The 13,348-nt window shown below is 37.1% G+C and overlaps 1 protein-coding gene and 1 non-coding gene across 3 annotated transcripts in view; one reads left to right on the forward strand and one right to left on the reverse strand.

Moving 5' to 3' along the window:
* THEMIS (thymocyte selection associated) overlaps positions 1-13,348 on the reverse strand; it is a 195,811-nt gene that overhangs the window by 95,452 nt on the left and 87,011 nt on the right. For both annotated transcript variants that reach the window (XM_054697812.1, XM_037520979.2), the window contains exons 3-4: positions 11,966-12,424; positions 3,975-5,023 (exon numbers count right to left, since the gene is read on the reverse strand). In XM_054697812.1, the coding sequence (XP_054553787.1) occupies positions 3,975-5,023; positions 11,966-12,424 (1,508 nt within the window). The remainder of the gene's footprint in view (positions 1-3,974; positions 5,024-11,965; positions 12,425-13,348) is intronic.
* On the forward strand, positions 6,112-6,217 carry LOC119253602 (U6 spliceosomal RNA). The gene has a single exon (XR_005127138.1). It is a non-coding gene; the product is annotated as a U6 spliceosomal RNA (small nuclear RNA).

Here is a 13,348-nt window from a genome sequence, read left to right on the forward strand (position 1 = left end):
TGACTAATAAACTTTCAAATAAGCAAGACTCTTCTGACAAGTCATTGACCAAGGATTTCCTGGCATCTTCTGTCACCATTTGGGGCCAAGAACCTGCTTTGACTTATTTCACCAAAATTGTCCTCTCTTTGACTCTCAACCAGAGTTATAATGGAAAACAAAAGTGTGTTCTTTACAACAGAGAAACTCTTTTAAAATGTATTAAGTAAGTGATAAGAACACTAGGAGCATCTTTTGTTCTAACATATTTTCTTTGACACAGGACTCCTGGTTCTTGACACAGGACTCCTAAATCCGTTGGAATCTAATGACTGATAGGAGTGACTTACTTTTTCTAAGAAGGTAACAAGGCTGTGTGGGATTTCTAGATGGGAATTGGTATCCAAAAGACTAAGCCATAATTAGAAACTTGAAATAGATTATTATCTGGCCACACCTATTTAAGGAAGTTGCCATAAAAATCCACAAAGTACCAGGTTCCGAAAGCTTTCAGGTTGGTGAAGACATCCACATATAAGGGGGTGAGATATACTAACTCCATGAGGACAGAAGCAACTGAGACCCTTTCAGACCTTACTCTATGTATGTTTTCATTTGATTGCCATCTACCTCCTTTATCATATAAATAAACTGGTAAATGTGTTTTCTTGAGATCTGTGAGTTGTTCTAGCAAATTAATCAAACCCAAGGGGGAGAAGCAGGAACCTCCAATTTGTAGCCAAGTTGGACAGAAGTTGACTGGGAAGATAATAATGACTGGCATGTGACTAAGGCTGTCTCCTGGAGAGGAGCCCTTAACCTGTGAGATCTGAAGCTATCTCTGGGTAGTGTGAGAATTGAGTTAATTTACAGGATACCACCTAGTGTCAGATAATTAACCAGTATGGGAAAAATCCTACATAACTTGTGTCAGAAGAGTTATGAGTAGAGTAGCAGTATGAGAATATAAAGAGAAATCTAGTAGGATGGAAAAGTTTCCCCAACAGTAGCTTAGATAGACAAAACATTATTGTTTTGTTAGTTTCTCTCTTAGTGAAACACTTAGATCATATTCACCTGACACTGTTAATTGGCACTGAAGCACTTTTTTTTTTTGTATGCCTTCTTAGTAGTTTAGGGGTTTTGATCCCTCCCTTTCTGCTGGCAATGGACATCTATTACTTTGTACTCAAAATCTTAACATACTGGGCCTCCCTGGTGGTGCAAGGGGTTAAGTTCAGCACTGTGAAGATATTAGCAGCCACTGCAGCACAAGTTTGATCCCTGGCCAGGGAGCTAACCCACATGGCACAGCAGACCTCTCCTGTTTCGCCCTCAGCGGTGTATTTCAGTCAGTCTGCCTGTTCTGCTCCCCACTCTGTCCCTGGTGAATCCTCTCACTCCCCTATCCCCCATACCTCTGGCCTACACCCTGACTCTTGTATGCATAAATAAAAAATCTTAAAAAAAAAACAAAAAACCTTCACATACTCTTCCAGTATCTCTCTTATTTGAGGCAACCAGTACTCCTGCTCTCCAATAATCATGGTCATAATTAGGGCAATAAGTTGATAGAACCAGGAAATGCTTAAGTGATCCAATCAAAGTCTTTCCATTTTCAAAGTGGAACCAGGATGATGTCTTCTCGGGAGATAACTCTATTCGCTATAAGATGCAGGAACTGTCAACAGTAGTATGACTAAAGCTGGTCTATAAAAACAAATCCATGTATAATGCAAAATAAGTCTCATTTTCTCTTTGTTCAAGATCCTGCTTCCAATTGTCTCAGAAGATTAGCTGTACCCTTGGGTTCTCCAGGAAACATGAGCTAATAAATTCATTAGAAGGAAAAGAAAGTCACTTTGCCAATAAAGTGACTTTGCTATCTAAATAATAAAAATTTAGATAATATAAAGATTTTGCTATCTAAAGTTTTTTACTCCTCCCTTGCCACTTTATGTCCTATATTTACTTTCTATTGTTTCCATACTTGCACTTGGTACCTTGAACAATATGAATTTATCGGAGTTCCATAGGTAGAAAGTTTGAAGTGGGTCTCATTGGCTAAAACCAAGGTGTCGATAAGACTGTACTCCTTTCTAAGGATTCTAGGGAAGAAAGTTCATCTGTATTTTCGAGTTTCTAGAGGGCATCTGTATTCTTTGGCTAAATGACCCCTCTTCCTCCATTTTGGACAGTGGCAATGTTATCTCCTGACCATTTTTCATGAAGTCCTACTTCTCTCTAACCCTGATCTTGACTTGAAAAAGTTTTTAACCACACCTGTTATCCACAATAATCTCATCTCAAGTTCTTTAATTACGAGAACATGAGCAAAGTTTGTTTTGCCATTCAATGTAATGTATTCAGTTACTGGGGGTTTAGATGGGGACATCATGGGGAAAAGGCAGGCATCATTCTGCCTACCACCTAAAATGAGAAGAGCATTCCATCGCTCACATCATTCAATTCAGTCATAAAAATACATTTCCAAGGGGAAGCAATACATCCTCCACATTAATAGCAGCCAGTTAATCAACATTATTTAGGAAACAGTTGTTTTATTCTAAATGATACCTTGAAAATTTGTTTGTTTCTGGAATGGAAACTTCCACTGGTTTTATCTTTTTCTAAAGAACTTGGAGATACTCATTGGATTTCCTCAGCCTAGTCAGAATGCAATCTTTGAAAAGTGAATTAAAAGTATTTCTATACCCATACACTTGGAGCCTGAGGCACCTACCATTCCTGAGTATAGAGAGTAAACACAGCATCTCTCTTTGTTTTTATAATTGCTCTGTTTCCCCACGCTGCTAGCACAACATCTGCCAGGCCAGAATGTACTCCTTCCACACCCCACAGAACCACTGTAGGCCCATAAACGACCCATGCTTCCTTGGGTAAGGGCAAGTGCTTTCCAGGCACTCAGCAGGCAGTTTTCAAGAGGCAAAGTCAAGACTTCAAGCAAAAATGAAGCTGAATTCCCCAAATCTTTAGAGTGGTTATGGAGTTGTTGATTCTGTAATGATCTCATACTGTCTGCATTTTATTGATTTTTTTTTTTTTTTTTTTTTTTTTTTTTTTTTTTTTTTTAATTTTTATTTTTTATAGAGGCATGTTTTTATTTATTTATTTGTTTGTTTTGTTTTTTTGTTTATACATGCACTGGGTACAGTCAGAAGCGCGGGAGGGTGAGAGAATTCACCAGAGCCAGAGCGGGAAGCAGAGCAGGCAGAAGGACCGAAGTACACTGCTGAGGGGAGCAGCGGGCGGCAGGAGAGGTCTGCGCGCCATGTGGGACCCTCGCTGGTGGCCGGGGAGCAGCCGGGGATCGAACCGGCGCCGCCGAGGCCGCGGGCAGCTTCGCAACCCAGCGCTCAACCGCTGCGCCACCGGGGAGGCCCCTATTGATTTTGTTTTTCAATAGAACTGTTGAAGATTACAATTCTCACATAGGCAGAATGTGGGCAGATGCTATATTCTCACACACAGTCTGCCAGGATATTTTTACATCTTTCTGCACATAAAACAAAATGAAGACATGTGTTATAGATGTATGACACCGGTAACCCCCAGAAGGGATTTCATTATATGCTCATTTCCTGGATAAAGTATTAAAACAACTCTACCTAGAAAAAATGAACAAGAATTCCAAAATAAAAGAGATTGCCTCTTAGGAAACATACTACACATTCTTAATTAACAAAAAACACTGAAAAGACAATTTGTGTCACCATTGCCAAACATCATCCCTGCTATTTCTAATTCTATAAACTTCATGTCGCATCTACTAGTTATGCATCAAAATACATAATGCTGTAATAGCTTATGCTCTGTTGCTATTCATTCATCTACTGTGCATAAATACTCAGTTTAAATATGGCATGAAAGAAAGTAAGCGAAAAACAAACTCAGAAGAGACTTGCCATAGAGTGCCTTAAGAAAAACATTACAGAGGAACCCCCATCATTCAACTCCCCAAATCATAGCCTTACCTTGGGAGACTTAGGTAGACCCACTGCCCTTTCTTCTGCTAAGGTTAGCAAGGTTAACTTTGTATCGTCCACCGAGGGATGTTTGGGAGGACGAGGTGGAGGGTGTAGGAAAGAGCTTTCATATCTCCTCATCATGTAATATTGTTCTTCAGTGATCTCTTCAACCAGAGTCCTGACTGGAAATAATTTTGAATGCCCAGAACAATTACTAACTAACTGAACAGTCATATTCAAGCGGCCAACAGGAATTTCCCAGCACTCCTTAGGGTTGGCAAAGTCACTTATGAGTAGATAGGAGTCTGTGATAGCTTCCTCCAACTTCAGTCCTGGTGTTGCAGCCAAAATGTCTTCTTCAATGGAAAGATCTCGCACAGATACCTTCACATTGAAGGGCAAGCAGAATTGTGCACAGAGCTCAGAAATGTGGTACTGTTTCTTATCATGAATCACCTCTACAAAACCTCCTTCCATGTACAAAGGGAGCATTGCTACCTTATGATTATTTTTGAGGATTTTTTCACAGGTGAGAACATTCACTACTTTATTAGTTCCCTCACAGAAGATTTCAGTTGTCTGTGAATTGTGCACTAGAAACTGGTCCCCGACAGAAATGGATGTCAGTTCATCCTGAGGTGGGTGAAAAGCTTTGGTGGCCACCACATGGAGAGGCTCTTTCTTACTCTTTGCTATCTCAAGGTCATAGGCAGTTGGGAACTCTCGAGGTCGTCGCTTGAATTTGCCTTGATAGCTAGTGGGGATCAAGAAGTGTCTTTTAGGAAAATTGCTTCTAATTTCTGAAGCTAAGATCCTAGCAGCTTGGTACTTTTCATGAATCACAATGGTTTTCCCAGGTTGTAAAATGCTTCTGAGGAGCTGGTTTCCTTGAGGGATTTCTATGACTTCAGCCACTATGGGGAACTCCGTACTGGCCATTTCAAAAAGATCTTGGGTAGATAACAACTGGAGAAACCAGTTAGCATCATAACTGTCAGTAATGTCTTTCACTTCAACATCCAAACCTGGGAGGATTCGGATTATATCCTTTTGGACTGAAAAAAAAAAAAAAAGAGATTATAATATTTTGTGTATCAAAATATTGCTGTGAGATAGTATGAGAAACTCTCCTGGTACCAAATAAACTTCATTTAAGAAAGGAAACTCAGATGATTATGATATTTTTGACTTGCAACTTTCCTTTTTGCAAATGTTGAGATAAACAGATCATGTGTAACCAATGCCAATAACCCAATGCTCAGTTTAAAAAATAGACATTAACCAGTGTTTTAGAGTCCTGTGAATCTCACCAAATCACATCCTCCTCCCTGCAACCTAAGGGCAACCATTCTAATTCTCCTAGTTAATCATTCTCATGTTCTTCCCTACATATTTATCACATATTTCATATGTGTGCATGTGTGTAATTATATATGAATGTGTTTTTTTCAGATTTCTGGTATCATTTTAATTCATGCTCTAGTCCAGATAATATCTATAAAATTAGCTTAGAAGAAAGCTTTTCTATTTCAGTTAAGATCCCTCCTTTATAGGTCCCAAGACATGCATTATTTGCACAAAATTCAACCCTGTGGGGTACAAGAACAATGCAAAATAATGGGACACAAGGTGCTTAAGAATAACATATAGAAATGGATTCCAAGATGCAATATTTTTCCAATGTGAAAGTTCTTTCTTTCTGTAATGGTGTATGATTAACACCTGGGTGGAAAAGGAGTGACACAGGATGGTCACAGTCAGATAAGTTACTTGGGAACCCTAGGTATGCTAGTGGGGTGCCTACCAATATATTCTTTGCCTAATGGACTAATGAATCTCTATATTCTTTCCAAATGCCCATAGTCCCAGAAGTCTTTGAGACTATAGAGACACTTAAAATATTGTCCTTAAATTATTTACCTGCTCTTCATGTATGTTCCCATATAGCACTATAACTGGTCTACATTAAAAATAGTTATATGTTAATATTATAAGAAATATATAAAGGTTGGTATTTTCTTGATAATTTTTATAACACAATCTTACAGCATTTTCATGATCTGTCACTCTTTCCCAGGATCTCCAGTCACACTTCTGTCAATAATCTTTCTTCCTTGCACACTTTTGAAATTGAACAATTTTGGTGCTCACTTCAGCAGCACATACACTACAATTGAACCATACAGAGAAGGCTAGCATGGCTCCTGTGCCAGGGTGACATGCAAATTCATGAAGCTTTTATAAGTATAATTGATATGCTAAGAGAGAAATGAAAATGAATCAGATAAAAGACTCAATTAACTCCATGGTAGGAAGAAAGAGTAGAAGAAATAACATGCCTGGTTTGGGGATAAAAACAGATTATTATGAAAGATATATGTGTAACATTTTTAAGCACAAGCAGAAATTACACGTCAAGATGGGGAAGGAGAGAGAATATTACAGATAATAAGAACATCGGGGTTAAAGGTAAGGAGGCAGGGCCTCCCCGGTGGTGCAGCAGTTGAGTGCTGGGTTGCAAAGCTGCCTGCAGCCTCTGCAGCACCGGTTCGATTCCCAGCCACCAGGTGAGGGTCCCACATGGCGCGCAGGCCTCTCTTGCCACGCCCGCTGCTCCCCTTAGCAGTGTACTTCGTCAGTCTGCCTGCTCTGCTCTCCGCTCTGACTCTGGTGCATTCTCTCACGCTCCTGTGCTTCTGACTATACCCAGTGCTTGTATAACTAAATAAATAAATCCTTGAAAAATAAAAATAAAAAAATAAAGGTAAGGAGGCAGAAAAAATATGGTATAATGAGTGATCAACAAGAAGTCCAGCTTCAGGATTTTAAGCTTGAGCACAAGTCTGGGCAGCAGAGCTGTTGCATGTAAAATTATAAAGATGATATCACCCCTTGAATGCCATTATAGGAGTGTATAACTACTTTGGGATGAAATCAAACTACTTGAGATTAAAGATGACAAAGTCAATTTAAGAGTTAGGCAAATTAACTTGCTAACACAAAGGAAAAGGAAACTGAATTAAGAGCAACTACCTTTCTCTACATGAAGCCTACCAATACACAGTGTATTGACTACTCAATTTCCCTAATTTCTTTTGCACAAACTTCAAATTGTATTTATTTTTCTATCATGTCTGTTAATCCATTAAAACAAAATGATTCTCTTTGTTCTTGCATATGTTTGAAGTTGTCCATGGCCAACAGGTAATATAAAAACTTTGACTACAATCTGGAAATCATATCCTCAAATTTTTAACCTGGAATCGGTGTAGCTAATTTTTATAACAAGTCTTATCATATTCAAGGATCTCTACATGAGAAAGAGAAAGCATTTAAAATCTTTTTTCTTTTTTTATAATTGAGGAAATTTTGTTGGTTTATAACAATATAAGTGAAAGGTGTACAGTTTTATATTTTGACATTTGGATTATTTTTCTTTTAAAACAAAATATTACATGTATTTATAAAAGTATTTTTTTAATGAGGAGAAAAATTACAGTAATTTAGAAATTTATCAGCTTTAGATTTTACTGTTTACATTTTGGCAGATAAAATTCCTGTAATGTGTATGTGTGTATATGTATTACAAACTTCTTTTTTTTTTTTTTTTTTTTTTTTTTTTATAGAGGCATGTTTTATTTATTTATTTGTTTGTTTGTTCGTTTGTTTCGTTTATACATGCACTGGGTACAGTCAGAAGCACGGGAGGGTGAGAGAATTCACCAGAGCCAGAGCCGGGAGCAGAGCAGGCAGAAGGACCGAAGTACACTGCTGAGGGGAGCAGCGGGCGGCAGGAGAGGTCTGCGCGCCATGTGGGACCCTCCTCTGGTGGCCGGGGAGCAGCCGGGGATCGAACCGGCGCCGCAGAGGCTGCGGGCAGCTTCGCAACCCAGCGCTCAACCGCTGCGCCACCGGGGAGGCCCTGTATTACAAACTTCTTAAATGAGCATTTGTTATTTTACAATTGGAAAAAGATTATCTTCTCCCCTCAAATGATAATAGTGTATGAGCTAAATAAGAAAATATTTTCCAAAACACTTATCTTGACTTTAAAATGATAAAAAGAAGGTGACAACTCAGTATGGAAGACATTCCTGAAGGTGGTTACTATAAATTTTCCAAATTCAAATTAAGCAAAAACAACTAATAATCTGAGTTATAAGACTTTCCAATTTATTTTTCTAGGCAACATATATTTTCCTTACTGTGTGTTTGCTGGTTATCCAAAGAGGGTTCTTGTAAAGACAATTTCCATTTCATTTTCTTTAAGAAGGTAGTTCTGTCTTCCTCTTTATACTGCTGAGTCATTTCATTAAACTTTACCTTTCTGCCTATTCTTTCAGGGAAAGTCCCTTTATAGTTAGTGCTAATGTTAATTATAATGTGGTATTTTTCTGCATTCCCAACTGTAAAAGCTCTGTGTATTAAGTGTGAATTGGTGGGAATCCACCAAAATTGTTTAAAAAGAAAATAAAAATTTACATTTAAGTTTAGCTAGTATTGGGCAATGCATGTTTCCCAAACAGTTAATATTAGCTGCCAGAAAGTTCTTAGTCTCCTTTTGGTAAATAAGGACATGTTCTCTGCTATTAAACATGAATATATTTTTATTTATCTTATCTTTTATCTCTTCTGTTTCTCTGAAGAAACCTGATAAAAATATTTGTTAGTGCAAAAATCAATCAATATACATATATGCATTGACACACAGAGTAAAAATCGATATATAAATAAAAAAGTAATTTCCTCTGCTTACTGTTTGATATTTTTTATTAGTAATAGGATTATAGAATAAAGGAAGAAAATGAAATGGAAGCAGACAAAAGTGCCCATGCTAAGTCATGTTATTTTTATGGACACATTAGAAAAAGCACCACTAATAAAAACTGAACCTGCTATACAAATATAAATGACATAAACATTGGTAACAGAAACTAAATATGCATTTCCCATAGCTATTGAATTTATAATTATGTCAACATAACATCTGGTGAGAAAAACCCTCTCTTTGGGTTTTTTCCTAAACAGGATATTTAAGGATATACAATTATTTTGTTGTTTCATTCATTCATATATTGGGCTTACTGAATATGAAAAATACATAAGAACTTAGAGAAAACTAGGGACATAAAAATGATTATTTGAGTATCTGAAGAATGGTTAAGCCCAGATCTCTGACTCTTATCTAGACAAAATAAGTGACTGCTCCTTCCACCTCTCTCTTCAGGGAACAGTAGATAAAGGGTCCGAGGATCTAGAACCTGGGCAAGTGAGCAGTGGAGAAGTTTAGGACCAAAAGCAAAGGGGGCAAGACTAAATCTGTGGGGGGGTGGTGATGCCCTCAGCCACTTTTCCACTCAGCTGCTATAATTTCAAAACTCTCAGAAGATATCCAGAAGTTATTCTCAGGTGAAACTGAACAAATCTTAGAGGAAATATTCTTGGAACCTGAATTTGGGCTATGCTCTAAGGAAAAAGCTAGCAAAATGAAACCTAAAGTTCATGATCAAAGAGAATGTATATAAATAGTGCCTTACTTGTAAATACATATTTTTAAATTCCTCACATGTAAATAAGAACAAATGAAAAATTTGAAGATATAAAAATCAAATTTTCATTTGAAGAAACATATAAAAGATTGCCAAAACCAAAAAGAAAAATGAAAAGCCCCAAGGCGGCAGATAAATGCAAGGAAAAATAGCAAACTTTAAGAAATTTTAAAATATTCAAAGGGAAGTGGTATATAGCATCTCTAAAACAAGAACATGATAGCATTTTTTAAATCTGTGGTAACAAATAACACTTGGAAATTAAGAATATGATAGCCAAAATTAAAAATTCATTAAAAAAAATTGGAAATGCGGTTAAGGAATTTTCCCCAAAGGTTAAAAAACAAGGAAATACAGCAAGAAAAGAGTCCTAGATCAGTATGGGATCTTCAACATGAGATTAGAAGTCACAGAACTAATGAAAAGAAAAAAACAAGTTGGAAGCAAATTATCAAAGAAATTATCCTAGAATGAAAATGCAAAAGTTCCAGACAGAAATTGCCATTAAAATGAAAGAACAGGGTCTCCCTGGTGATGCAAGGGGTTAAGCATCTCACTATGAAGCAATCCACAGCCTCTGCTGCACGAGTTCAATCCCCGGCCTGCCAGGAAGCAACCCACATGGCACAGCTGACCTCTCCTGGCTCCCGCTGCTCCCCTCAAGAGTGTATTTCAGTCAATTTGCCTGTTCTGTTCCCCACTATGTCTCTGGTGGATTCTCTCATCCCTTCACATCTCTGGCCTGTGCCCCAGATCTTGTGTGCATAAATAAATAAATCTTTAAAAAAAATAAAATGAAAGAACATATCTGCTATAAAGTATATTATTATGAAACTTCAGAATATTGTAGATAATCTCTCAAGGGCAGTACTGGAAGTTATAAGATGATGGAGCAATGCTCTCGAAACTGTGAGAAATTACATACAACCTGCAATTCTATAAGTAAGCAAACTCAATCTTATACTGAGCGCAGAATAATGATCTTTCAAACTTGTAGTTTTTCTAATTAATATCCTGTGTACCCTTCTCAGGAAACAAATGTGGTATGGGTGCCTCAAAACAGGAAGAAAATCGAGAAAAAGAATTCTAGGACAGTAGTATTATGATTAGAGGTTGGTGTCTCCCAAATTTCTAAGTTATAACTTACTTGCTCAAGTGCTTAGGTTATGGACTGACTTTCACTTGCAGCTGTGTGATGGGCCATGCCAATAGTTTTAAAAATTGAACAAATTTTAAAATAAGGAACTGCTATCCTTTATTAAAATTGAGGAAAACAATAATCAATTTTGATTGCACATTCTGGGATAGCTGCCCTAACATCAAAGGGATGTCAAAAATTTTCTGAACTCAATCTTTTTATTGTTAAAAACAACCATGTTGTAGTCTCAATTTTTTGTAGTATTAAAAAAAAAATCACTCTCTCAGAGGAGTTCCTTATCTAAACCTATGGTTCATATGAACTGATTGATTTTTGGTTGAATACTTTTATGTGACAAAATTCAACTGGCTGTTCTCAAACCAATGAAATGTTTCACGTTATTTTTTCATAATTGTTTAAATGGACAATAACATTAATGATGCGGAGATAGATTAAAATTTGAAATAAACATTTTTATTTACTGCTTTATGTTCTCAAGTAAATTATCTGTAGTGTCTTAATAGTATCTTACTTCATTCTTAACCCCAAGAGAGAAAAAAAAGAGTCTCATGATGCCCTTTCCATACACACAATTTTAAATGGTTCATGCAACTCACCTCTGAAGTTGTTGAACCAGAGTTAGAATCCAAGGCTTCTGACTGAAATTTCAGAACTCTGCTCTCTACTTGACCCCCTTATATGCCATAATTTTGAAAAGTCAAGGTATTTGTTCCTTATAGGTAAAAATGCTTCCTCTAGTCATTCTGACTTAAAGTACAAATAATTCTATAAAGATTACATATTAAAACACACCTAAATGTGAATTAATTTGTCATATCATTTTCTCTTGAATCTTAGGCATTCCCAGTTAATAGATAAAACTTATAACCATCAATGAGTAGTTGAAAAAAAAAAAGGCTGTCAAAAACAGGAGAAAGGAAAACATTAACTGTTCATCCTTAATTTTTGTTGACCAGTTCCTTACAAAAGTTCTCTTCCTAATCAAATAAGCTCTATTTTAAAAAGTAACATTTTTCTGGCAGTGATCAAAAGTAAACTAAAATTTTAATTTATCTATACCTGACAGTTACAGCACCTTAACTGGATATCACACTTTATATTTTCATTACTGAATTTGATCCTTGCAACAAATACATGATTTGCTTCTTTATGGATGAAAATCTAACTCTCAGACAACTTAATGAACAAATCAGGGACCATGTCTCATGCTTTAACCTCTTAAGCCTTTTCCTTCCCATTAACCCCACCACGCTCAGGCCCATAGAGCATCACTGTCAATGGATACTTACATTTCATCACACCTTGAATTTCATAAACAGGCTTGAGAATCAAAGCACCATAAAAGCCTTCAGGAAATGGGTTTGTTAAGTCCCACTTATTTGAAAAATCTGTAAGTTTCACAGTCCGTGTTCTGTTCTTAGGGATCTTCCATTCAACAATCTCCTTGAGGGTATAAATATGCTCATCTTCACACTCATAGAATTCTCCTTCTTGTGACAAAGGCAAAGTAAATGAGTGATTCTTATGATTTCTTACCACTTCACAGTGCACCATTACTTCTCCATTGACTTCATCTATAGAGTTGAGCATAATTTGTTCACCCTGCTTCACAATGAATTTCTTTAGTTTTATATCATTCTGACTGTAGAAGCAAGGATGCCCTAGTCTACTTGGTCCAATATGGATGGTCCTTGTAATTTCTTCCACAGTAGAGTATGGTGCTTTGTCAGCCACAATCTTAAAAAGACCTAAGAACAGAATTGTATATATTAAAGAGAGTTCTTACAATAATTCTCATTAGAAAATCACAACAAAAAATTATAAATATAATGTAACTTTTAAAATTCATGGGCCTTTTTAAAGACCAGACATACTTGTCTTAACTCTGAATATTCTGAATAAAATTTTAATATATTGACTAGATTTCTGGATCATCCAATCCAGGCAACATAAAAGGAGAGATGAGAAAAATGCCTTGAAATAAAAAATGGAAATGGAAAATCTGCATAGATACTGGCTGTATGATCTTGAGCAAAATATTTAATCTCTTAAATTCACACATTTTTTTTAAAGATTTATTTATTTATGCACACAAGAATTGGGGTACAGACCAGAGGTGTGGGGTGGTGAAAGGATTCACCAGAGACTGAGTGGGGAACAGACCAGACAGACTGACTGAAATATACTGTTGAGGGGAGCAGCGGACATGTCAGGAGAGGTCTGCTGCACCATGTGCATAGCTCCCTAGCAGGGGATTGAACTTGTGCTGCAGTGGCTGTGGACAGCTTCATAGGTTGAGTCCTAACCCCTTGCACCACCAGGGAGGCCCTACATCTTTCATTTTTTTAATGAGATGATTGGATTAGATTTTTGTTGCCATAAATATATGCTCTGGACATACTGAAAGATATTCTAGAAAGAAACTGAAACTGTCATCACTAGACATAGTTGAGCACCACACTGTGAAGCTGTTTGCAGCCTCTGCAGCACGGGTTTGATCCTGGCCAGCTGGTGAAGCAGACCTCTCCTGTCTTGCCCACCGCTCCCCTCAGCAGTGTATTTCTTCAGTCTGCCTGTTCTGTTCCCCGCTCTGTCTCTGGTGAATCCCTTCACCCTCCCGCACATCTGGCCTGTGCCCCCATTCTCATATAAAAATAAATAAATCTTTAAAA

This window comes from Talpa occidentalis, unplaced genomic scaffold (assembly GCF_014898055.3).
Source record: "Talpa occidentalis isolate TD23 unplaced genomic scaffold, MPIMG_talOcc4v2.1 talOcc4.2, whole genome shotgun sequence".
NCBI lineage: Eukaryota > Metazoa > Chordata > Mammalia > Eulipotyphla > Talpidae > Talpa > Talpa occidentalis.